Source organism: Corvus hawaiiensis, chromosome 12 (genome assembly GCF_020740725.1).
Source record: "Corvus hawaiiensis isolate bCorHaw1 chromosome 12, bCorHaw1.pri.cur, whole genome shotgun sequence".
NCBI lineage: Eukaryota > Metazoa > Chordata > Aves > Passeriformes > Corvidae > Corvus > Corvus hawaiiensis.
Genome location: NC_063224.1, coordinates 8,933,277 through 8,960,246, shown reverse-complemented (window position 1 = coordinate 8,960,246; position 26,970 = coordinate 8,933,277). Strand labels below are relative to the sequence as shown.

At 45.4% G+C, this 26,970-nt stretch overlaps 1 protein-coding gene across 1 annotated transcript; it reads right to left on the bottom strand.

Annotated features, from left to right (window-relative positions):
- Positions 1-838: 838 nt before the first annotated feature.
- Positions 839-26,003, bottom strand: HSF4 (heat shock transcription factor 4). Its single transcript, XM_048316454.1, has 13 exons — positions 23,287-26,003; positions 19,624-19,732; positions 18,397-18,524; positions 17,430-17,554; positions 15,097-15,172; positions 13,648-13,712; positions 11,872-11,971; positions 11,016-11,140; positions 9,032-9,256; positions 7,653-7,758; positions 6,275-6,340; positions 4,613-4,700; positions 839-3,509 (listed from the first exon to the last, which is right to left on the bottom strand). The coding sequence occupies exons 1-13, from the start codon at positions 23,407-23,409 to the stop codon at positions 3,313-3,315; spliced, it is 1,533 nt and encodes a 510-aa protein (XP_048172411.1). The 5' UTR covers positions 23,410-26,003; the 3' UTR covers positions 839-3,312.
- Positions 26,004-26,970: the final 967 nt, after the last annotated feature.

Sequence of the window (26,970 nt, the reverse complement as noted above, 5' to 3'; positions counted from 1 at the left end):
CCTATTGTCTGGGCTTAGGTGCCATCTGGTGGCAAGAGAACCAGACCTCACAGTAACACAGAATAATTGTGAAAGCCCTCAGAGAGGACAACACAATTGCTTTCAATTTCAGCCGTTTTCCACCTTGCACAAGCTAAAACATGCTGGCAAAAGCCTCGGCCTCCAGGACAGGTGGGGGTAAGCCAAGGGCCTGTGGAGCACAGGCACAGGAATCTGCTCTTCAGAAAGCTGCAAATGCTGCTACCAACCTGTATGAGTTCCATCCTAAAAAAGTAGCTGCTTCCTTTTCTGACAGAAAGCTGGATAAGGACTATTTTGAGGGCTTTGGGTTTTGCATTTTCCATGCTGTTTTTTAGTGCCTGTCCTGGTATCCGCTTACTACACTAAACACAAGTAAGCAGAAAGGACCACATTATGTTTGCAAACAAAAGATTTTAAAAAATAATTCCAGGAGTGAAGTTTGAGTTCTGTTACCTCTGAAAGCAAGAAAAATAGGACAAATGGGGAAAAAAAGAGCATCGAGTAGTTTCAAGAACTATAGACTCTTTTACTGTGATCCTGATTTTACCAGCTACATCCACCCTGACTGGCATTTTAGTTGGAAGAATTCAGCAGCTTTCCGAGCTGTGTTTACTTTGCCACGTTTTACGTGGGAGGTCCCCCCAGCCCCTGTGTGTGCACACAGTGACCACAGCCCACCAGTGGGCCCTACAAGAGCTCATGGGGGAATCTTCTGCATGTTTAAAACTGATTTTCGCTTGTCACTGAGGACTTGGGAAGGAGAAAAGAAGTAAGGGATAGACGAAAGGAGTGAGAGAAATGCCAAAGTAGGACTAAATGAGAAAAAGGAAATATGTTTAATTAGTGTCTTCTGTAAAACTTTACAAATGTACAGCATAGTGCAAAAACGCAGTCTCAGCACATCACCTTCAAGTAAAATTAACAATGTAAAAAGCTGAGGAACACAAGCTTCACAAGCCTTTTTCACAAGAATGGCTCCCAAATTCTCTTCCTGGAGGTTCCTCTCTCACCATCAAGCTCCAATCTCATGTTTATAGTAGAGCAAAAAGCCTAAAGAAAACCCCACGAACTCTCCTGAGAGGCTGTTCCCCATGAGCACAGGCTGGAGCTTGCCCTGTAGGACACAGCCTGAGATGGAGCCAGGGCCGAGCTGCACCTGGCTCTGCCCACGGGGTTCATTTCTCAACCCCAACCAGACAATCCAGTCGGACACAAGCGTGCGCCTAACCTCAAGCATGTGACAGGCTCCATAAAAATACAGGAAAACTACTCAGGAGCTTGAAGTTAAGCATGTGCTTAAATACCTTGTTGGATCAATACATTCAGTGTTAACATGACAGCAGCCTGGAGTGTGGCAGTTCAGAGAAGGATGTAAATCTTGAACATACACTGTCGGTGTCAGGAGACACCAGGCAGTTTTCAATTACCTATGAGAAAAGAAGTAAACAGAGTGCAACTCAATGACTTTCCATTGCTGGAAAGGGCAAAATAGGGTGGAAATGGGCTGATGTAGGTGAACTTTCTAAGCAAAGAAAAACCTTGTCCAGGATACACTCAAGCACATAATCTAAATACCAGGCCAGTGGGGGCTGCTGGAATTTCCCCTTTGTCCTGAACACAAAAACAGTGGCCAGGATTAATTCAGGAGCTCTCACAACCTCACTCCTGCACAAACCACATCACCAAGGTGGTGACAGAGCTCCCAGCATAGGAATCAGCTGGGCAAAAATGTGCTCAAAAGTGAATGTTTCTGAACTAACACGTTTGTTCACATAGTGATAAATGGATGGAGGAAAGGGCTGTGACAGGAAGGTCCATTTAAAAAATGCTCATCTTATTGAGCAGATTTTGAGCCTGCACTTGTCTGACTGATTAGCTACACTGTGGGGTGGATGCTGCTTGACCACAATGCTCAGAAATACGGTTCATAACCAAGAATTGTCATGGCAATGAAGGCAGGCAGAGCGTTTCTTCAAATGATACTGGCACAGCTTAAACCTCCCTGTCTAAGCCCTTAGGAGGCCTGAGTTAATTGAATTTCCTGGGTCTGTCCTACTGCATTTGGGTAACCTTCCTAAGGAAAAGCAACTCAGGTAGCAGATACTGAGATAAATAATACGTTCTCATTAGAACTACAGCATAAAAAACAAAGCTTTGCTTTGTTGAGAAACTCAGTTGTCAGAAACCACATGGATGGGGAAGGTTAGTTCAGCCTTTGAGGCTGGTCTCAGATGCACAAAGGACAGAAGAAAAGTTTGTGGGACATGGTGGACTAACCCTTCTGCCTTTCTCCTACACTGAGCAGCTGAGAGTCCTTCTAAAATGGGAATCCAATCAATTAAACTGTTTAATCAGATTTTATACATCAATAAACCAACAGGCACATCTTCAGGGGAAATAGAACAGGTCAAAGCCAAGGAAAAAAACATTGGACTGGACATGGATTACTTAGCCAGCACCAAAACCCAGAGCATGCTCAGTCAGTCTTCTCTGCACATGGAAAATTGTGTGTGCAGGAAAGTCTATCCCTTTTCTATTTTATAACTGTGGAGTGCCCTGCCTTTATGTAAGAGAAAATAAATCTGGGGCAAAACAAATCCCAAACAACAAATGCTCTCAACTCAGCATGGGATGTTTTGCAGCCTGTGATGGTCTGTCGCTCCCCTAAGAGCCAGAGGCACATTCTTGGTGGGGTCACTCAGAAAACAATCTTCTACATACCCCGAGAGATCTTGTTCCTACTCACCCTTGGAGGATCAGGGAGAGGTACAGGTGCATCCCATCAAACTCAGAAAATGGATAAAAAATATTTCTAGAGCATTGGACTGGCATGTAGAACTATTTTCCTATTAAAAAACCAGCATCAACAAGGGTCAGGCATTTTAGCTAATCTGTGCTGCCCTGATAAAATCCAACAGTTTGCCATTGCAGACACTAGTCAGGATCACTATTTTATGAAGTCCCAGATGGACTTTCAAGCTACTCTTCACTTATATTTTATTAAAATATTAGAAATTTCTAAAGCATTTTCAAGGAAAAAAAAATCCTGGCAAGTTCTCACTCCCCCTCGGAGCAAGCACCAGAAGTAGTATTTTGTTTTAAAAAACACTGAAATCCAGGTGCAGGGAGGGTAATGCAACAGCTACTGACCATTTCCATCTACTCAAAAAAAAAAAAAAGGGCACAAAAAGAAACTCTCTTGTGGGTTTCTGAGTCAGTTTTGTTTCTTTACATTCAAACCTGTGGATGCTTGGATGGGTGGGAGGGAATTGTTGTTTCTTGGAAGCTCAGTCACTGGCTGTTGTCCGTTGAAGAACTCAGGTTTAGAGGGATATCCCCTTGGACACCCACAGAGGACATGTAGGAAGCCATATTCTCAGAAGGAACATAAAGTGATGAGTTTTCAGGCAAGCTGATGAGGTCATTCCCAAAGATGGACTGATGGTCGAGGAGGAACTGCTGGGCACTTTCAAGAATGACATCTTTCCCTAGGAATGGACAGCAGAAAATTCAGCTTCTGGAAGGTAGGTTACCTGATTTTACATATGTGGAAATGAAAAGTGACAAATCCCCATTGCAACAGTGGCTGAGGAGCCTCACTCCAGCAAAATCACTTGGAAACACCTGAGTGAAACTTGGACTCACTCAAAAGCCCATTAAAACCAAGGGGAGTCTCTGCAGGTCACCAGGTGGGTTCTGCCTGAATGCTGAGATGCCTCACAAGTGAAAGAGGGATGAGCAAATGTTGGAGACACTGGGAAGAGGATGAGAGCAGCTGCTCTTCTCCTTCACTCAAGAACTGTCTTTCTTCCTCTTTGTAGAAGAACCAGAAAGGCTTTGCAAATGGGGTGCTCAAGGACTCTCTTCAGTGTACCGGGGTTTTAGTGCCTTTGAGAGCTCATGAAAGAGGCTGAGGCTGGAAGTCCTTGAATGACACACAATGAGTCAAAACTGGGGTGGGCTCAGGTGGCTACAGCACCAAAGTGGGGCTCACCAGAGCCTCTCTTTGAGGTCTATCCCAGCTGAACACACATGAACATACATCACAATTCCACAGCCAGGGCAACACTCCTGGATTCATATCTAAGGTCAATGACACACTTTATCAGAGTCAGCAAGTGGGAGAAGATCAGCTGGACAGTTCCCTTGAGGTCTGCTAAAAGGTCTGGAGAAAGAGACACACAACCCGTGCCTCTGGCTGCCAGCAGCTACTGGGGCACCTCCTCTGTAGCAGGAGCCAGAGGAAACCCAGAACTGTACAGCTCTTACCACCCCTACCCATTGAGATCACCACACTGCTCTGAGGTGGCAATGAACAGGCAGAGAAAACAGTGGAGACACTGACAGTCATGATGTGCACTCATTGCAAAACCAATTCAATTCCATTTACACCTCAGTTTATCCTCCACCCTTTTCCCACAGCTCAGGAACTGGCTTAGCAGCTGCTGTTGAAACACTGCTGACTGACAGTGGTGAAAGCAAAATAACAAACATGGTTTGCTCCCTCAAATGGCAAACAGTCAGTGCTGGACATCGTATCTGCCTGAACAACATCCCATTGCCAAGTCCACAGAGCTGCTGGTGCCCCTACCTGGGCAGGTGCTGTTGAAAGGTGGGTTGAACACTTTTGGGGGCAGCTCAGTTGCACTCTTCTCCAGATCCACTGTGAGTCGCTGCATCTTGATGCAAAAATATAAACTACAATGTACAATTATACAAAAACAAGGGAGCTTGTTAGAACTAGGCCGTGTCTGAGCACTGGTGCTTCACCCCACTGCACAACACCCACCAGGAACACAAGCCATCCTCCCTGCCCAGCCTCTCCTCCCAGCCTTACTGCACTTCACTAAAACAGCCACACCATGCGCTCGCTCAAGGGCAGATCTGCCTGAAGGAGAGGGCTGTGGGAGGTGCAATCCCCTATTCAGCACTGGCTGATATGGCATGAAGCTCATGTCACATGAGGGGCCAGGCTGATGTCACTGTGGCTGCCCTACAAAGCAAACCCACAGTCCTCCGCAGGCAGTAACAAAGAGGAAAGGGATTTTCTCTCCATTTTCCTATGACTGTCTTTAAAGTAAAACTAGCTTTTGCTTGCACAGTGCTCTAGGCAGAGAGCTCCTGCAGGTATTGCTTCCAGGCTTCTCTGTGGTCATGACTTTCTGTAGGACGAGCAAGAGCTCCTGGGAAATTCAGTGGGCTCAAGGACTGAACTATTGAACATTGCAGCCTCCTTTCCTGGCCTTTTCTCTCATGCAATTCTTTTTAAAAGGCGACAGCCCTTGCTTCCAAGACTTGCTAATTAATACTATTATTATATTATTATGACTATTTCTTCAGGCACTCTCCTTCCTAACACTCAGGAAGTGGAATTACCTAGTAAATTGAAAATTATCAAAACCTAAAAAGGATGTTGACACCATGAAGGAGGCTTAGGGACCTTTTGCATTTCATTAGAGTAGATTACACTTGGCTTGTCCATCTGTAGAGATGGCAGAACCATCCAAGCCTGCACCCAACTTGGTTGTCAGTGAGGGCTCTGAAAATTCACCCTCCATCACAAAGGAAAAAGAACCCAGCCATGCAACAATTCCAACCCAAATGCTTCTATGAGTCTACGGTTTCCTTCACTGTTTATTAACCCTGCTGTTTCTGTCTGTGTCATTATCAATTCCAAACAAATACTGCCAAACAATTTCTCCTTGTTTCTTCATGTACGGGCATGCAGGAACCTCTGTTCTAATTGCATGGAATTTTACTGCTCCTGAAACGTACAGGGATGGCTGCACTTTGTAAAGGCATATTTTATAAAGAGCTTTGGCACAAAGACACTTTATAAATCTATGGTATTAGTAGGATGTGACATTCACACTAAGAGAAAGTTTAGAGCAGCCAGCTGCAATTAAAGACTCCAGGACACCAACAGTCAGTCAGAGCTCGTCTCCAGACAAGGCCTGGCTGAGTGGGAAAAACAGGTCAAGAGTATAATACAACACTCTAATGCTGCCCTCAGGAGATGCCTACGTGCTGTGCTTTAGCCCAGTCTCCCCTCTGGTTATGAAATAACCTCCTCAGTTGTGCATAAGCTCTGCTTCGTGGTTCCAATATTATTTAGGCAAGGCGATCTAGGGGAAGGCGTCCCTGCCCATCGCAGGGGGGTTGGAACAGATGAGCATTAAGGCTGCCTCCAGCCCCGGCCGTTCTGGTGTTCTATGATTTTTATTACCATATCTCAGAAACTCACATCTCTTACCGGGGGCAGACTGGCTTCCATTTCAGTCAAATTCCACTCACTCAAAGATAAATTAGGATTAAAGACCTGTTGGGAGAAAAATACAGTTAGGGCTCTGAAAGGTGTAATGGTTTGTGATTCTCATGCCCTCCCCTGCCTGCTGGAGGGTGCAGCCCTGCTGGGCTGTGGGCTCTTGTGCTGGTCCAAGAGCCCTGCTGCCTGCCAGGGGAGGGACAGCACAGACACCCCATGCCACAGTCCTGTCACAAACCAGGGCAGCTCTTAGTGTCGCTGCACACACACAAATCAAAGCCCTTTTCTGCTGCTCTTGAGTCCTAGGACACTCCCAGATTCATACAATTTTTAAAAGCATTCCAAAATTTAGTAGCAGAGGGCAGGTTACTGTTGCATCAGGGCTTTGGTGACAATTTCTTGAGAAGTCTGAGCAATTTGGGAAAAGGAGCTGTTGATCTGGGGCCAGTTTTATGATTCATTCTCACTCTTGTGACATAAGTTGCACAGAGAGAGAAGTGTGTCAGTAACAGGAAAACACTTCCTAATGAGAAACAAGAAACAGAAACCAACAGTCAGTGATAGAGCAGGCCATTAGAAAAGCTCTCTGTAAAGTCAAAATCAACCACAGACACTTGGGAACTAACTTGAAGAGAATAAGATTGATTTTTTTAAAATGCTTTTTCATTCTGTTTATCCATGCAAGCTCACAATGTGCCTTTATCTGAAGCACCTCCTCAAGGGAGCATGTATTTGACATATCGATTCTTTCCTTACAGACAGAGTTATTTGATTATTGGCAAAACCTTTCATATACCAACTATATGTACAACAGCAGAGAAATAAACAAACCTTCCTGTTTCTGCATGTCTGCTTAAGAAAAAGGCCACCATCCATTTCTAAAGAAAGGTGAGCACTGAGACTGACAAATACCTCAGCAGAGAGAGAATTTTACATTGGCTACACTTCCCAGAATATGAGGAAAAGGAGAAGGTCGGAAAAGCTAAACACAATCTAGGAATATCTAAGATGTAGAATATGCACAAAATAAATTAAACCCTACAAAGCAATTACCAAACTCGCTAGAGAGTCATATTAAACCTATTTTACATAAATGTGTCAAGTCTCACGTTGATTTCTTTACCAAATGCACTGTGTTTTGTGTGAACTCCTAGAAGTTCAAATATGCATATTTAGAAAAAAAGAACAAAACATAATTTAAAGCTGAAATCTTATGAGCAGGTCAAAACAGAGCTGTGACTCCACAGGCTACATGTGGCAGATAAAATGCCACACGAGAACAAGCAGCACAACCTGATTCACAGCCCAAAGGAACCTCTGTGAACTTCACAGCTCTGTTTGATGCAGCCCTCCCGGCAACACTCACATCCAAGAGGCTGGCAGGCTCCAGGCTGTACTGCTGGCTCCTCAGCAGCAGCTGCAGCCCTTCTAGGCTCCAGTCGGTGCCCTCCAACGGGTCTGAAATATCTGTTCTGAGAAAACACAAGCGGAAATATTGCCTCGAAGGAAACTTGCATAGATACATACAGAAAGCAGGACTGAGCAGCCTTCCAGAAGGATGTTTATGTTTAAATCTCATTTTGAAAATCAAGAGCCCACTGTCAGCCTGGATTTATGCCATGTAACTTGGTTTAATCCCAGAAGTACAACTCAGCAGAGCACACAGGGGACTGGGCAGATGGTAAAACAAGTAAGACAACTCCTCTCCTGGGTGACGTGGTTTGGGGATGGATAGTCTGTGCACATCTCCTCAACACTGGGAAAATTAAAGCTTTCCTTAGAAGAAATCTTTTTAGAGATGTACTTGGAACCAGAACAGGCTGCTGCCATTCTCCTTGGTCCAAGATGCCTGAATTACTGGTAACTAATGCTTTTTAACGGAGTGACTTTTAGCTGCAGGCATTCACCCTGCAGGCTGCATTACTGGAGACATTCAGCTAAATGAGCAACAGTGAGGCCCTGCTGTTATTAAACCCCTCAAAAACTATTAAAAATTTCTCTTAAAATCAAGTCTTTAAAAAAAGGATTATTTTTCTTCTAGTAATATGTTTTTAAGCATCCAGTGGGTTCAGAAGGAGGAATTTGATTCTCTGTAAGGACTTAAAGGAAAATGGAGGCTTTTCTGATAACTCTATTGAGTGTTTTGGGTTTCCCTCCCTCCCAGTCCTCCTTACATGGCTGCAGTTGCTATCGAGAGTGAACTGAAGTTAAGTTTCACATCATCCCCACAGCTGCACCATGCTTTCCTTCTGCTGGTGAGGTCTCCTGGACACTCCCCCATGACACGGGTGCTGTTGGGATTTCAGTCTCAGAGCACAGGTCCAGAAGTGGCTCACTGGGACCACCCTGGGGCTGAGCCTAATGATACAGTGCCAATCCCCCCAGCAGGGGTAGCACAGTCCAGAGCAGGCCTGCAGACACAGATGCTGGTCTGGGCTCCAGCTGTCACTCAGACCTTGGGCAAATCCCTCTCAATGCAAAAAGCCTCTTCCTGCTCCCACAGCTCTGATGCACAACCTCTGACAGCTCTTCCTCTGCTGGGCCCTTCAAGCAAGTGATCCACATGCTCCCTACCTCTGTGAACTGTCCCCTGGGATTCAAGGGTCCTCTGGCAGGTGCCACAGGTACAGGATGGAGCTCACCAGGCTGCACTTGGCGACTCGAAGTCACCCTCCCTCCCCACCCTGGGAATGGGAGGAGAGGGCCATGAGCAGGCAGGGCCACAGCTCTCCCTGCTCTCCTCACCTGTCCAGCAGTGCCCTTCTGCCTCTCCTCTCAGGTGGCTGGGAGGTCCCTGGTGGGGCTGCACCACAGCTGCCTTTGCCTTCCAGGACAGACTGAACCATGGCCACCGGCAGCACCGGGGGCTCGGAGCAGGCCCGGCAGCCGGACAGGGGCACATCGGGCTCCGTGCTGGGTTTCACTCCAGGGCTGACTGGCTCTTCCTTGATCAGCATGAGGCACTTCTCCCTGCATCAGAGACAAGGCTTGGCACCACACACAGCTGCTCTGCAAAGGCCTCGTGCTACTGGGAAGGGCAGGAGCACAAGGCATTGCTTCCACTTCCCATCAAACTGCCCCAGAAGGTCTTTCCATTTCCTCAGGTGGACAAAAGAGGCCAGCAGCCTCTCTTTCTTTTCAGCAAGCTCCAGAAACATGCTCAGCTGGAGTATCTGCAGTCACTTCATCAGTCACAGCTATAATGAATTTTCTCCATTCAATTGTTTTGCAAATATGGAAGATACATTTCCATGCACTGATCATTTCTTGGGTGAGTGTTAGGGACAGGTTAAAGGGTCACTGGGCTACAGAGATTCCCCCAAAATAGAAAAGTCTCATCCTAGAGACAGGAACGGGATCAGTAAGACCATCTCATACAGGAGTTAGGATTGGACCAGCAGGCACTCTAAAGATCCCAATGAGACAGCTCAGGAGCTTGTGGCCCTGCAGGACCTGAACAGAGGTTATTGAGATCTGACAGTCCTAGTCAGATGTTTTACTTGGTTGGAAGCAGAGGTTTGCCTTTTTCCATTGGGAGAGGCACTCCATGTTATCTCCAGAGGGACAAATGACAATGAAGTTTTGTTTAGAAGCATTTTGTGTGTAAAAACCTACTCTATGTTACTTTAGGGGACTTTAAATCTCCCTGTGAACCTGCACAGCTGGAGCCAAAGTGATAAAGGCACAGAGATCAACAGGGATGGTATGTGACACTACAGCGCTTTCCTCAACATTCCTTTCAGATCATCTTCTCGTCTCATGGGTCCCAAACTCCTACCAGAAGCTCAGATGATTTAGGAAGTACCACACCTGAACTGATTAGGGCCACGGCTGGCTCAGATGCCCAAGTCGTGCAGATACAGCACAGATCAGAAGCCACCAGATGGCACTCAGTAATTAGTAGAAATAAGCAACTTAACTTGAAAGTTATATTCAAGATTTTCTGCTTTAGAAATGGCTTCCAGGCTTGTTTTTTTTTTTTTTTTAATCTGAAGCTCTTTACATGCTTCTAGTTAATTTTATGGCTATGGTTTCAATTATGCAACAGATTTACAGGCAATTTCTAGAGTATAACTGCCTTACCTCTAACCCTGAGAAACTGTTTCCATGATTCATCTGTCTACTTACTTTCCACTGACATAGCTTTAGCTATTCTGCTACTAGCCCTAAATACACTGCATGTCTGTGGCAGGAAGAGATAAGCATTAAAATACCTCTGCATTCAGTTCTTAAGTTACTGGGGCCTTTTCACAGAAAAGTTGTCAAACATCGGAAGTTGTTGTGATGCAACCTTTCTGTTCTCATTAGCAGATAGATGTACAATTTGATTGTTTCTTCTTTGCCAAAGCCAAAAGGAAACCCTCCTTTCTCTCTCTCAACAAACCCAACAAGTGTTAGTATGTCATTATTTGATTAAGTGTGAGACAGTCCCTGTCTTGAGGACAAAATATAAAGAAACACGGACTATTGCTCAAAGAGGTGAGTGGAAGTTTTCGGCATGAAACTCAGGACTTTGTTTTGAAAGTTATGCTGTTATTACCCCCCTCTAATCCTGAAAATCTGACCCACTTTGCAAGCTGGAAAAAAGTATTCCATCCCATATCTCTATAGAGATTTGTGAATCAGACAGAAACTTGGGTAGAATTACAGCCACGAAAAACTCTTGTGAAGAGTTGCATAAGCATGCTCATACCCAACTCTCCCTGTTTTTAATCACAAGCATGTTTACCTGTCATTTTCAGGAGGGGATTGCATATTCATGATGTTGGAAGGGGATGCTTCAGTAACATCAGATATGATGGGTCCTCCAGCAATTGCAGGGCTGTTTAAGCAAGAGGCAGGCTCTGTCGATGGCTAAGAGGAAAGCAAAAACCATATAGATTTATCCTTCTGACCCCAAAACAAGTCTAAGGCCCTATCTAAGATGGTTAGGGTTTATTCAATGGGACCTTGAGTCCTCCCTGTACAGAAACCAAGAAAGCTTTTACCTACTATGCAGCATTATAATTTCCTCTCACTACCAACCGCACAGAGGTACAGGTGTGAAATAAACCCTGTGAAGTGTCAGCAACCAAAGGGTTTTACCATGTTTGACAATTTGCCTAGACTGCTCAGCTTCCTCTGGAGGGAAAGATCCAACATAGCCCAACAGGGCAGTATGAGCCTCTCATGCCAGCTCACGTATTTTAACTGCATGACAGAAGTGTCTGGTGTCTGCTCTGATGATGGTGGGGATCCCTCAGAGGCTACAAAAATCCAGGTCTGGTCAGAAGGATCATAATACTGATTTCTATAACTCACTTCTTCTTCTCGTCCCTCGAGATGAACCAGGCTGGGGTAACAACATGGAGAGTTCAGTGTGCAGGGTCTGCCTTCCCCCACCAAAGCTCATGGCCTCCCTCATGCAGGCATCCCTGAAACTGGGGAGCTGAAGGAGTTAAAATGTCACCCAGCTTGGCAAACCTCATCTCTTCACTGCCAAACTCTTGCCAAATGACTTACTCCATAATCCCTATTGTTGCTTCAAACATTTTCGCCCCTGGCCAAAGCCATCGCCCAGAGCTCGGAGGCGGGGGTGAACCTACCGACTGTATGAAATAGGGGTCGTGGAGGGGCTCTGCAGACAAGTGCCGGCTGAACTTGGACACTGGTGGAGCCGAGATCCCATTGTCAAGCATGAGAGGTCTGTGAAGAGAAACAGGTTTGTCTTCCAGCATGTACTGACAGGCTCCTGGTAGCTTGTACACAAAACATCTCCCAGCCAAGGGCTCTCTCTACTCTGGTTTTCCTCGGCTCTAAGAGTCTTTCTTGTCCAGTGTTACAAGCAAGGAAGGCTAACAACAGTTTTGGAGGAGGTTCCCATTTAAAAAGAGCATTAACCAAACAGAGAAGGGAAGGATGCAGACCTGCCCATCCTGCCCAAACCTACCCAGAGCCCCCAGGCAGCACTCTGCTCTGCACCACGTAGCTCCAGGCTGCACACCATCCTTTGCTGCAGCCGTTTAGAAGAAAGGCAGAAAAACATAACTGTGAAAGATAAAACACTAAGGATGCAGATATAGACACAAGAGCTGAGGTTTCTGAAAGACCCTTGTGTTTCCAAGGAAGCAGGAACTCAAATTACCTTGCACAACACTGCAAATTGCAGCTGGGTTGTATGAAGTGTGATCCCTCATCATAAGGGGGTCAGTATAGTTGCTGTGCAGGTAGTTCTTGCTCTTTTGCCCCTTTCAGCACAGTTTCTCACTAATTATTTGCTTTTTTTCAAAAAAGCAGTGGTCTAAGACATTTCTTAGGCTGCAAAGCTTTTACAGGGAGGGCACAGCCCTGACCATGGAAAATAGGGGTCAGATCTGGCATCTCATTTCTCTGCTTGCCCAGTCTACTGGAGGAAAATTTCCCCGGTCCTGAACCTCAGCAACTCAGCAGCTGCTATTCTCCCCTTGAGCTCTTTCCTTTGCTACCTGCAGTGTTTAGCCCTTCCAAGAGGCTCAACAGAGAGGGCAGGCAGAGATGCACATACCCTGCTGGCTTGTACAGATTATGGGCTCCTTCATTCAATCCTGTGTTGCCTTTACAGTCCTCACAAGAGGAGTCAGCCAAGAACAAGGACACTGACTTAATGAAAATTGACTCCTTTGAGCAGCAGCTTGTGGGAGGTCTGGCTCCTTTCTCTGCAGCATGGAGAAGTTTCTAAGTTGTCAAAGGCCGCAAGGTAAAGGTGGGAACTCGAAGTAGGTCCCTGCCCTCAGCAAATTCCACTCTGGAGTCTCTTCCCCTTCTTTAGATCACAAGCACCACAGGGCAAGAAAGGCATAGCTGCTCTCCTGAAAGGCACTAAGCTTCCTCATTCCAGTTGCTCTATTCACTTGCCTTAGAGAGCCTATCTAAAGTTACCCCTTAGCTAAAGTTTTTCCCCACCTTCCCCTTTGTAAGGCCTGCAGGTTACACACCACCAAGCCAGTGTTGGATACACACCACATTCAGTGACTGTGGGTCAAACTGAAGGTGTCTGTGGGCTGGCTGGGCCCAGCCCTGCTCCTACTGATGTCAAGTGGCAAAACTGGAACCTGTAGGACCAGCAGTGGTGTCCTGCCCTTTAGCCTACCCCTAGTTAGTGTTCCCATCTCCCACTGCGCGCTGTGTTCCCCAAATAAAGGTCACGAGCTGACACGGTGCTTCTCTAAAGAGCCGTGAATGGGGCATGTCAGCAGGTCTGACTCTGCACTTCAGCCCATTCATTTCCCATCACCATGGAGCCCGGTCCGGTGACCGCCTGCCTGGGCGAGCTGAGCTTGTGCTTTTAGTGAGGGGGCAGCATTATGCACCCGTGAGCGTGTGCACCACACAAGGGTACTTACAGCTTCCTCTTTATCCCAGTGCTGCTGGGGCTTGATTGGAGCTGGCCAAACAGAAACTGAATCAGCTGTCAGGAGAGATCAAAATCCAGTGTTAATCAGCAGAGTGATTCAGCACTCCCTGCTCTCACAGCCATTCTTATCTCACACATTCCTCCCTCTCAACAGCACCCCAAAGCTGAGAGCAGCCACAGAATATGGGAGCCAAATTGCATGAGACATTGAAGCCTGAAACAAAAATGAGCTGTCCAAGAACTCAAACAGCTTGCCTGGCTTTCATATGCTCAGCACTTTCTCTCTCCACTTGGTGCATGAAGAACTTCAGCTGGTCCTAGCAGACCTGTGAAGTGCACATGCAAACATTCCTAGGCCTGGAGTTAGGCCTGGAGTTAGACCTGGGTCCATTAAAGTTTTCAGAGGCATTTTGAATGGGTGCTGTAAAGTCTGATAAAGACTCTGCAAGTGACAGAGGCAAGTCGCTACAGGAGAGCCTGGATGGAGGTCTGAGCTCTTTCAGTTGAGTTTTTCAGCTCTGTGAATTTCAGTGTTGATATAACAGGACACTAAAAAGGAAGCAGAGTAGCTTTGGAGAGGAATCACTTAGCAACATATTCCCAGGTCAGCTTGAACTTAATGCTCTGCTTTGACCTCCAAACAAAGAGAGCATTATTATTATATATCACAGCTGGCTCTTACTCATTGCTCAATATAACAAAATAAAGTTGCATAAAAGCCTCTACAATGAAGTGTGTGGCTGGTCCAGCCTCAGAGCTGGAGAAAGGCTTGACAGCCTCGTGCATTTCTGCCCAGTCCTATGATTCCATGATGCCACGTGAGAGTCAGAACATGGGGACTGGGATATGTGACGTGCTCAGTCATGTCAGCACCATCTAGGAATCACTGGAGAGGCCTTTTCTATACTGGTCATGCTAGATTTTAAGGGAGATGGTTCTGCAGCCTAAAAGGTTATGCAGTAATCCCTCACCTATACCAGTAACACCAGAAAATGTAATAGTTGCTGTTACATTCCCCCAGTGGGGCAATGGGTGGCCAATTCTGCAGCTTCGGTGCTGGCAGGAGTGGGGCTCCTCTCTTGTACAAAGGGAAGAGGAAGATCTGGGAAGCTCAAAGGCATTGATACAACCAGAACACAGCCAACACAGGGCAATTAGTGAGAGTTGTGCTCTCTTGCTCAGGACTTGAACAGAAAAGTGGTTTCTAATATCACAGAAAGGACTGACAGGAAAATTAAAATCTTTTGCTTAAGGGCACAGTCTGTGCTTTGTTAATGACCTGCTTCCATAGGACACATAAAAGCATCACACAACTTAAAAGGAAGGGAAAACACATACACTGCGATATCACAGTGTGGAGATTATGGGACAAGAAAAAAATCAGAGGAGGACACAGACCAGGCAGCACAAGCGAGTTTGGAGTTTGTATGACCACTACCTTGTTGATGACTTTCTGTTGCTGTGAGTGGTTCTGCCGGAGAGAAACAACTTCCCGCCAAAGAACTTCATTTTGCCTGAAAGTGAAACAGAAATTTTCCATGAGCACAGAAACATCGACAGCCCATGGTGCTGCCATGATGCACAGCAGATTCAACTGTGCAAAGTCTGTCTCACTTCGGAGTTCTTGCAGTGTTTGGCTCTTTTCAGGTTTCCCAAACAAGGTCACACAGTTGCCTTCCTTTTTCTTCCTTGACCTCAAAAGAACCATACACCAAAGCATGGAGGAAAAACAAATAAAGAGAAGCCAATATTTATAGGGGAAGGTAACAAGAGGACACATGTTTTTGTGGAACATTTGGGCCAAACTCAGAATTTCAGCAACGCCTGATTTGTGACTCTGAATTATTTGGATCACCAAGACTGTCCTTCCACGGAAGCCAAGAAAGCCCAACCTCTCCACAACTGCACCAGTGCTCCCAAAGACAACGAGACCCTATGGACAGAGACCCTGTGTATTCCACCTGCTTTAACCTCATACAAGTGGTGGTTCAAATGCATGTTTGGTAGTGACTGGAGCAGATAAAAAGATGCTCCTGCATCTCAGAGCCTTGAACAAGGAGGATGGTAATGATTTTATTACCAGGAGTCACTGACTTAACCCAGCACAGACCTGTGTGCAGCTTGCATAGAGAAAATTTATTTTCTGTCTGCAAATGAAGCAGCACAGAGGGGAGCTTACAGGCTTCCTTTAACAGTTAGCCCCAGTAAGTGGGATAGAGAGGTGTAGAGTTTATTTACTGTGCTGCCTTCAAGTCTGAATTCCAGCCAAGTCCATGCTGCAAAAGGTTTTGCCAGCCAATTTATCTCTAGAGTATATGGATGTACCTAAACTGTCAGGCCAGCAAAACCTATCATACAGGTGAAACTGATAAATCCTTTTGCATTTTAGTCTTTCTAGTGTGGATGGATGCTAGAACTGGGAAGGTAAGGTCCAGAGTTCTAAAGAGCACAGTAGAACAGCTTGTACAGCAAGAATGTCTGCAGTGAGCTTTCTGTACTGGTACTGACAGGATTTTCAGCAAAGCAGCATTCCTTAGTCTGACAGCTTGTACTGGAGTTATGTCCTAATTGTTCTTCACCAGGGTGAATTTCTTAACATGGATTCAGCCTGGGATTTCTCCTCTGTCTTAGTTTATAAAAATCATATTATTTTCATCAGTTGAATGCAGTTTTGCCAGATGGAGGGAGCAAGCAAGCAAATCAAAAGGGAGAATAAATTAGAATCAAGACCAAATCATTAATACTGGAAGTCCTTAAAATTAAATCAAATACAAGCCCAGAAACTCATTGCTGCTGTATCTGGATTTCACAGTGCAAACTCATGCATGTGCTAAGTCAGGGAGTCATTAAAAATTGATGTAGAATAAAAATATGTATCCATTGCACGCAAGGTGCTGCGCTGGAATGAAGTTTCCCTGTATGCAGTGTTCTCTCAAGGCCCAGAATGCCAGTGTCCTCTGGTGAGGTATGAATATCAGCTCTCATTATAAAAGAAAGGCTTTGGGTCTATTTGATTATTCAAGTGCTTTTTAAACAAAGCTCTCTGTAAAGACTAAAATTCTGGAGGCAAATAAAAACCTCTCCAAGTACATGATTTATAAAACCATATCCACTTCCTAATCTTTTAGTGACCATGTCTGAGTCAGAAAATCCCAGAGTCTCAGACAGCTGGAGGTCAGGCAGCCACACGCAGGAAGCATTGCATCAGCTTGGTTTGCTCTTATCCAACAATTCTGGCCATGTCAGATGACATAGTCTCAGGGAGATGAGTCCATGGACTAAATGATATAGAAGTTCTAATGTTATATATTATAACATACTATATTTTTTAGTCCAGTCATAAATTTTGGAGGTGAATGATGGCAGAAAGGTAATTTTTTAATATCTGGAGTGGACATCACCACACTTCTGCCAAGGACTCTTGTATGTGTGGGAGAGTTAAATCTTTATCACCATTTCCATCTGGAGGAAATAGTTATCTAAGTCCCCAGGTTATGCACATATTTCCTGCCTGACCCTCTCTGTGCTTTCCTCATCTGTGAAGGGAAAACATACAAGACAGAGGCTGAGCATTAATTCATATTTTGTAGATTAGGTGTGCATAGAAATCCTACATGTTATTGTCTCAACAGGTCTGTGGTCAGTCCCTGGCTCCACATGCTCCCTGGGGAGGGAAGTGTGCAAGGCTCCTCCTTTCAACCATTCCCCACAATCCACCACCCAAGAGAAGCAAATGTCCGTAAGAAGCAGCCTGAGTAGGATTCAACTCACTGCTTCATGTCCTGCACTTGACACTCCATGTTCTCCTGCTGACTTCTCAGTATCTGTACCTCGTATAGCAACCTGCTGAGGTCCTCCTGGCGCATCTTGGTCTCCTCGCTTTTCACTACTGACACCTGAGGAAAAAAAAACCAAAGGTGGATTTTACCTGTACAAAAAGGGCCATGGACAGAGAGAGTCACTGTGGTGTTCAGGTGCAGGACTGTCACCAGCTGAAATACCAGGAGAGGCCACATGCCAAAGAGTCTGAACTATCCTAAGGGTACTATTGCAAGAGCCAGACAGAGCAAAGTGCAGGACAAATCTATTCATACAGAGGGTCTGCTGGCAGAAGTACATCCCCTGTCAGTGTGGGGACCTATTTCAAATCAGCTTGGAGGGAAAACAAAAGTATTTTGAAGATCAGGGAGGAATTGATCTAGATTGATTTAATCTTTCTACTTTAACTACAGAGATACCCAATCAAGCCTCATGTTTTACAGTGATGAGTCTGAGGTAATGCTTCACATTGACACACTACACTTGGATTTCCAAAAGGCTTTTGCTGAAGTCCTTTTTCAGAAGTTGCTATGCTAATTCAGTAAGAGAACTCTTTGGGGGTATTAATAACAGGTTAAAAGACAGAAAACGGAGGGCAGTAGGTTATCTCTTGTATAAGAACAGGAGATGGCTGTTGAGGACCCTACAGGATTTATGCCGTATTTCTCTAGGAAAGCAGTAACAATTCAAAGGCAGAGGGGTGGGAAGCAAGCCTGGCCCTGCAGCACTACACAAACATCTTGTGACACAGAGCAAAAGAGCAGAAAAACACAGACAAAACTGCTGCAAGCCAAGCCCTGCAAACCAAGAAGGCCCAGCCCAGGTGCACATGTGTGTGGGGAGGAAGGCATGATGCTAGAGTTATGCTGAGCAGGGTCTGGCAGGTGCATGGTCCCTCCTCCCACACAGTGCCCCTCACCTTCCTTTTGATGTGCTCCAGGAGGTGCTCATGGCCCTGCAGGAAGCAGAGGTGCTGGAACTCAGTGTCGTCCCGCTCAGGCTTGACAAGCCCCCCCTGCTCAATGTTCACCACCTTCCTGAAGCCATCTGCACAGAGAAAACACAGCTGATGGGCCAACAGGACCTGGCACTCCCTCCACCTCCCACCCCCATCACTCTTGAGGACATTTCTGTTCACTCTCCACACTTTTTGAGCTGCCAGTGCTCAGACCTGGACATGCTTTTGGGCCATATCCACGAGAAACCCAGGGCAAGGGAGAGCCCTGTGCACCCCACTGAGCACCCCTGCTGCAGCCTATGCCATGAAAGCCTTTCCACCATGGGCATGTTGGTCTGCCAGGAGCTGAAATGCCAGCTCTTAGGGAATCCCTGTCTCAATTTGCAAGCCAAAGGAATTCAGGGAAAGGTTTTTCAAAGGCACAGACCATCAACAGGTAGCACTTTTGGAAAAAAAGGGTCACATGCGCATTTGGAAATCTGCTTTGAGTACTTCTCTGAAGTCCTCAAAAGGTTTCTAAACTGTATTTAAGGACTGGCCTAGAATTTACAGTGGAATAGAAAAGTTAAAACTTTACTAAGAAAATTAATTATTCGTTGAAAAAATTCCAAGAACTATCAGAAAATAGCTACATGTAATACAGTCACAGTGTTGAAGTGGCAGAAAGCTACACTTAACCCTCCTTAAAGGGGTGAAATTGTATGACCAGCAAGGCAAGGTTTGCAGGAAGAACTGTCTTTCACTAGTTCAGTGACATGGCTGGTGAAAGGGATAAGCTCGGGGCACACGACCCACAAGAGCAGCACATTCTGGGGGAGGTGCCACAGTATCAGGCTGCTGGATAAAGCTCCATATAGAATAAAATGGAAAATGAATAATAATAGGCCATCAAATCAATGCAAGAGAATCAAAAACCTGGTAGGTGAAAGTTCTTAGCTCACATCCTAAAATGAAATCTAACAGAAAGTCCATGCTGGAATTTAAGGCAAACACAAGGAGATCACTGCCCTGGGATCTGAGCAGCAGATCCTCTTTGGCAAAATCAATAATGCCACAACAAGTCATATACATGAGACCCCAAACTTTTGTAAGCACTGTTCTCCCCCATGCCTCCTGTGCCACTGGCACCTCCTGTCACCACCGTGTCTGCAGGGCCCACCTGTCCTGGGCCCTGGGAGCTGCACTTACACATGTTCAGCTGCCGGACGAAGCTGGCCATGTTGTTGTGCTTGAAATACTTGGGCAGCACCTCTTTGGCAAAGCGGCCTTGGTCGAACACATGGAAGCTGGTGCCATTCTGCAAAGGAGATAAGGACAAAGGCAAAGTCAGGGGATCATCCCTGACCACGAGAGGGGCCAGGAGGAGTCCTACAGCAGGGGAAGTCTTGTTCTCTGAATTGTCACCTTGAAGCTGAGAAGAGTGACAACAGCCCTCAATGACAGATGTGCTCCTTTCAGTTCTGGTACAGTCAGTCCTCTGTGGCTGCAGCTTTGATCTTTTTCAAATTTTTGTCTCTGCTTAGTTGAGAATCCTGGATATGAGAAACTTTTGTGTCCAAAGGGCTGGTAGGTAGTTTGTGATGATCCCCTCTTGCATGGACCTCACAGAAACACTAGAGTCTTAAGAAGGCCCTGAAAGTGGGAATTGTCATTATAACCCCTGCCATAACTTTTTCAGGTCTAACCCAAATCCATCTGCTCCAGAGCACAGCAGTCCTGGAGGGAGCACTGCCTGGAGATAGGGCACAAGAAACACAGCAAGGCAAAAAGCAAATCACCTCTGGAGACATCACACTGTCCCAGAAGCTCTACGCACATTTCATTGACTATTTTTGATAGTAAACAGCCACAAGGGCAACCCACAAAATGTTGACAGTCATGTTTTCAGTCCAAGCTAGCAACACACATGTTAATCAGATAAATCCTCCATTGCTGGGGTTGCATTGCAAAGACCCATGACTGCAAAACAAGGCAAGCTGCCTAGGATTGCTGGCAGAGAAGAGGCGCTGCAGGCCATGTGCTTCCCCTGCCTGGCCTTCTACCTGCTGGCAGCTACATCAGTGCAATGACATCAGCAGACATTAGGGACTTACCTCGGCTGCAGCCGAGTTTCGAGGGACAAGAGCTAAAGACACCAGAGCCCGCACCATGTTGGCAGGGCAGGGTCTGAGACCAGCACAGCACAGTCATCCTCCTGCTGTGTTCAGCGCTGTGACCAGCAGCCACAGGTGTGTCAGCCTGGGTGGGTATTTCACAGGAGCTGGTTTGTGACACAGGAGGACAGTGTTTCATAAGAGCCCTCAGGCTCTGTGCACAGTAGGAGGGTACCAGTGGTGTGTGAGTCCCACCATACACCTCTCAGGGGGTCTGCAGCTGCAAGGGTGCACTCAGGGAAGTCTGGAAGTCCCTAAAACAGGGAGTGCAATCAGGGCCATGAGAGAGCTCAGTGACTAAAGAGGGGCTGCTGTGAGCCTGCAGCCTGCCCATGGCCACCAGAAAACAGCCAGCTGGCAAACCCTGCTGCCCTACTGGTTGCCACTACATTTCCATCACCAAACCGTGCCAGTTGCCTCTGTGCTCAGGCTCATTTGGCAGCTCTAACAATTAACACCCACAAACACACAGCTTTGGGTCAGCTGCACTTTTTCCTCCTTACTCACCACTGCAAACACTGAACATGACTGTGCCTCAGTGGTGCTCTTTGATCACGTTTGCGGTCTTTCCCATCATTCCTTACCCCATGCAGCAGAAGCAAAGGCTGCTCAAGCACTGAAGAGATTCACTGACAACCTGCACACTGGAGTTATCCTCACAGAAAGAGTCTGCAGACAGGACAGCAGGGACCAGGGCTTCCCAACACTGCATTCACAGTCCTGGGGACAGAGCTGGTTTATTCTGCTTCCCTTGTTCTTCTGCCCCTTTACTCTGGGACACAGCTGTGTGTCCCAGGCTGGACCCACTGATGGAAAATGAAAAGCATGAGAGTTTTGTGTACCTCAACAACTCCTTATGGCCTCTCATGAGAGGCCATTCCTTTGAATTCAGGGCCACAATGTTCTCAGAAGCTGGCACACTCAGAAAGGTCCCTACAGACACAGGAGACTTTGGGGTTACTGTGTGTTCACTGATGAAATGTGCACGTGTCAGTTTGTTCCCACACTGCAGCTGTGCCTTGGCTGTCTCACACCAAGGGAACACAAGCTGAGAGAAACTTTGGAAGTCTTCTCTGCCCAAAGCAAAATTACTCTGCAGCAATCATGGCAGATGCTTATCTTAACTGCCTTTGACAGAACCACCAGGACAGACATGTGCTCTGACAAGACAAGTGCTAGTCCAGGAATTTGCCAGTTCTCCCTTACTGCATCTTCTATTTTAAAAATTAATTGAATTACTTTTTGTCCAATCTACCATGGACACAGAGAGCAGACTTTTCCTTTCCACTTTACAACAGACTTTAGTGTATATATAAACCATTACTGCATTTCCTCTCCATGTCTTCTACATGCTAAGAACAGTTCACAGGTCCTTATGGGTCCTATTTTCTAGAAGTACTGATTATACCCAGAAATCTTAGGTATGCACACAATCTCTTAGCTCCAACATCACCAATGTATAGAAGCTGAAGAATATGAGAAACATGGAAACCTGCAACAACAGGAATATGAGACACCTGAAAGCCTTACCAAAACCTCCAAGGATGTAGTTGCAGCCTATGTTAGTTTGCAGTAAAACAGAGCATGGTGGTTGTCAGTCAAAAATAACAACGTTCTAAGTGTAACCGAGAGGGGACTGTTTACACAGGTTAGAAAATCATTCCTAGCTTGAAAAACCTTATTTAAAACACATGATACCAAAACTGAGGGGTTCTCAGAGGTATGGCCATGTAATACCAGCATCAAACAACCATGATCACAGATATCAAGGCAGCTCAAATCCTATCTCAAGTTTTGCATGAAAACTCTACTGGACACAAATATTAGAAAGGCTGCTTTTTTACCACCCTTCTTTAAATCTGCTTGTGTTATAGATTCTTGATTTTGGAGAACAAGCTTATGCACACAGCTTATCTAATAACTCCATGCTGAAAACAAATCATGTTATTTGCAGCAAGTCTTAGGTCAAAAGCACAATGTGGTATCAAAGTGCTGTATGAAGGGGACAAATATTTTATTTCTGTGATTGCATTTAGTATATTAATGCCTCTGTGACAAATAAGAAGCCAAAGCAATCTATCCCTATGAAGTTGTACAGACAATATATACCCACATCACCATGACCATCACACAGACTCATTGAAAAATTAAGTAAAGCTTTTCCAAACAATTTAGGCTGCCAGTCTGAGATCTGTTTAAACTATAGGTTTGAGTCTGAGTTCAGAGTGCTGTTTATCTGCTGCCTTCTCTCTAGACATTTGTGAGAGGCTGCTAAGAAACACAGGTGTGATAATACAAACAGCAGTGAAACTTTTTCAGGGCTTTGCACATTTCCTATAAAATTTTAGGGAGCCACAAATTCAAGCAAGGTGAAAAACATCAAAGCATCTGAAATTCTTAGAATTAGAATATTAGACACTTTTTAGGATGTTTCAAGTGAAATGTATAAATATTATAATTAAATCACCCACAAAACAGTTGCCCCTCTGAAACAGAAAAGCCACAATATTTCAGATAAATAATACCAAGTATATCCAAAAGTGCCTGTACTTGACTCCTGGTTTTTGTCCTCTGCCAGTAACTGGGCAGCACCTGCCAAGCAAAGGGCAGCTCCTGTGCCATGCAGTACTTGGGCCTCACACCTGGGTTCTCCCTGGTGTTGCAGGCATTAGTGACACCCAACATCTGTTGTACTTACAGAGCTCCAGCAGATGAGATGGTTCGTTTCAGGGTCTTCCACCAGCGTCCAGAGTTTTGTTAGGAAGGCTGGGACATTGCTGGAGTATCCATCCATCACCAGGGAGCTGGGTGAATCCTGCATAGCTTTGCAGTGTCCCAGCTACACTAACCCCATTGCTCTGGGCGCTCCTGCGTCCCTGCACGCGCCTGCGTCCCACAGAGAATGAACCACCCAATTTTATCCCAGGCAGTGGAAAGTAGGCGTCCAGGGAGTCACATCAGCAGTGCTGCTCGCACTCTTAAAAACTCAGCACAATGGGATGGCATCACCAGCCCCAGAGAACAATACACAGAATGAAAATGCACTGCAGCCGATCTCGCAGAGCTGTGAATAAATACGCAGCGTCATGCAAAGGGAACACGTGCTGCCCACCTTATGCTGGGAGGTGAGCAAGTCACCAGAGCAAACCCACCTGCCGAGAGCCTGTGGGACACCAGGCACAGCAATCCCAGGTTTGTGAAGGCATCTGAATTGTTATTTTGGAATTTTCTTCTCCTAAACTTTGGCTGGCACAGACGAACAAGAGCTGGCCAGAATCAGGGCTGCAGATCTTCAGCAAGACTTTGAAAAGCCAAAATTGTAAGCAGGTTTAGCTACAGATCTCATGTTATTTGGCAACAGAAATTATTTAGCTCTTGCATGAGAAAAGAGGATGCTGAAAACAGCTACACATAGAATCTATTAGACAATATGGTTTTATCATTAATATATATGCTTTAGAAAGCTCAAAATACATGCTTGCAGTATGGCTTAATGCCAGGGTTATTTCAACTCAGAAACTGCTCTTTAAATAACATAATAAAATATAAAATCAACATTAAATTTTCCTGAGGTTCTTAGCAAAAACTTGTAAAGGCTAAGTTCAACATTCCTGCTATAAAATGAAGCAGAGTTCTTCACCTGATGCCTACAGAGTCCTTTAAGGCCAAACACTGAAAGAGTCAGGAGGTGAGAAGAGACAAGATAAGTGTCACGATAAGGATAACAATGCATTAATTTTTTCTTGCCATTTTCAAAGGGCAACTTAGAACAATATACCTAAGAATGTGGTATTTCCCCTAAAACCCAAATCACCATCAGTGACTGAAGAAGTCACTGCTTTTTTTTTACTTGCACCCAGCAAGTAACACAAATTTTATATAAACAGGTGTGAGTCATGCAAGATAACATCATCACACATAGAAGTCACAAGGTCAATAGTGCCATAGCAGAGTGGAGTAAATATTTGACATGCACTGGGAACAACAATTTGGTTATTCCTGCGAAGATGCTTGGACAGAGGACCTCATTCCTCTTAGCTGATCCCTGTGAAGTCCCAAACAGAGCTGGAAGAAACTGCTGCAGCCCCTTGTCTGCACACCTGGAAGACTCTGTATCTATCTCAAAGAGAAAGATAATAGAATATTCGGACAAGGATTTCTTCTGGGATGTAATGCCACAGTTCTGGCACTGGAGAACCATTTTGCCAATTCAGTCAGGTTTAAACATGGGAAAATCTCCAGAACTGCAATTAATTCTCAAGAGTCCCTGTTGAGGAAAACCAAAACAGCAACAACAAAAAAAAGGGACACAGACACACATTAGGATTTAATTAACAAATCAAACTGGACTACAGAGGAGGTAAAAAAAAAAAATCAAACTCATAATTTCACCATGTTTTGAATTTGAACACAAAAAATTAGAAAAATCTCTTGGCCATTTGTTTCATAGTTTTTTTCAATCAATCCTAAGAAGCTGAGTGATACTTTTCAAGAGTTAAAAATGTTTGATCAAAGCTTTTTGGGGGAAAAAAGGTCTTTTTTCCTACAGTGAGGTTTTGCTACTCTGAGTAATAAAAATGCAAGGGAATTTTCTGGTAGTGCTGCACTCGTATTCAAAAAGCTGAGACAGATTTCTCAAACTGTGGGGGAAAAACCTCTTTGCAAGCAGAAGCTCTGCACAGAAAACAGCCTCACATATTCATTTTTTAGTGATAGTGCAACAGAAGGCCTAGAGTAGAAACCACCAGCTAATGATAGTGGTCCTTGCCTGTGATGAGATGTTGCAGTTTGGGAAAAAAACCTTTTATGACTGTGACTCCAGTTTGCAGAAACTGCACTTATAATGTCTGACACAATAAGGGAGAAGTGTATTTTGATCAACCTGTGGTTGCAGGAAATAATGCAGAAAAGTAAGTGCCTGTGAAGAAGGTTTAGAGCATCAGACCATTACCTAACTTTTCCATCCACCTTCTTCCAAAACATGTTGCACCTCTCTTCTAGATTTCTGCACAAACAGAACTACCACCATGACATGTTTTTTCAGCTCTCTCATAACCAAGCAAGAGATTTTTAAAAGCAAACATTCCCTTTGCCAGGCCAACACTGGAGCGTGGGCCAAGTGGCACAATCTCACTCTGAATTTCATGGCATGCCCTCTCGCTGTGGAAGCCCCGTGTCCCAGAGTCGCAGCATTACCTCAGCAGCACAGGTTTCATTTAAATGAAAACCTGTGCATCAAGAGAGCCTCGAAGTAGGGTCAGAGCTGAAACCCATGAAGCAAGTATGGAGTAGCAACACCAAAAGCGTAACACAGAGGGGAACACAACTGCACATTTTTCTAGAATGTGCTGCTTTGAAGCAACTTGTTACTTTGAGTGTGAGGTGGCAGCAGCACAGCAGCTGTACTATCTTATCTACCATCACATCAGCGACAACCCCCTTCCCACCCAGCCCAGCTACAGCAGCCAAGTGACACCATCCTGCTTCCTTCCTGGGAACTCAGCATCTTTTGCCATTTTCTCTGACAATTGCCTTGACAGCTCGGACACTGCTTTTCTACTTTTAGCTGCTTTTAATAGTGTCTCTAACACACATCTGCCAAAATGTTAAGGCAAAATGAGATCTCATGTGTTCAGCTCTTTTCATTTTATGATTTCCTTAAAGCCTTTGGAGCCATTAAGAAGGATCCTGAATCCCTTAGACAGTAAGAGTGTGCTTTCAGCCTGCCACTGCTGCCAGCTCAGGGCAGCCTGTCCTATCCCAGCCCCCCAGGCAGACATGTCACTGAACCCTGACACCCCAATTTTGTGCCAGCTGAGCCCCACTGAGCCACAGCCTCTGTCCTCACTGCCATCTTTACTTCCCAAGTGGGAAACAACAATACGAAACTCCAAGTGCTCATTAAGCACTTTGATTTCACCCCATGGGATGCTCCCAGAAGGCACACACTCAGCAAGGGTTAGCAGAGGAGAAACTTGGGGCTCAGCTACCTATGCTTTTTTTAACCCCACAATATACAGCAGGCAGATTGGCTTCAAGGAGAAAACATTTACACGACATGGGTGGGTGATGCTCCCCACAGCAACTCACACTGTGGTTCCCACCTGGTTCTGGGAGGCAGCACTGCTTCAGGTTTGGTTTTTGTAATGAAATGTTGGGATGTCAAGGCTCATTTAACCCCATCAGACCTTAAATGTTTGAACCCACTTGCTTAAACTGTTAGCAAGTAAATGCTTTGTTTCCAGAAGCACTGGCACCATTAGGCCTGCTGACCCTGAAGGGGTCTGTGGGCACTGCCAGTTGCCCTGGATCTGACCCTGTGAACCAGAGCACCCAGGAGATCCAGCCCAGATTAACCCCTTTACAGATCTATTTGAATCCT

What these genes read in the sequence shown, in the direction of transcription:
- HSF4 (XM_048316454.1), bottom strand. Translation starts at nt 23,409, where the DNA reads ATGCAGGATTCACCCAGCTCCCTGGTGATGGATGGATACTCCAGCAAT. An exon ending in TGGAGCACATCAAAAGGAAG is followed by an intron (nt 17,555 to 18,396) that starts GTGAGGGGCACT and finishes TTTTTTCCTCAG; the next exon opens with GTGTCAGTAGTGAAAAGCGA. An exon ending in ACCCCTATTTCATACAGTCG is followed by an intron (nt 11,141 to 11,871) that starts GTAGGTTCACCC and finishes CTTTCCTCTTAG; the next exon opens with CCATCGACAGAGCCTGCCTC.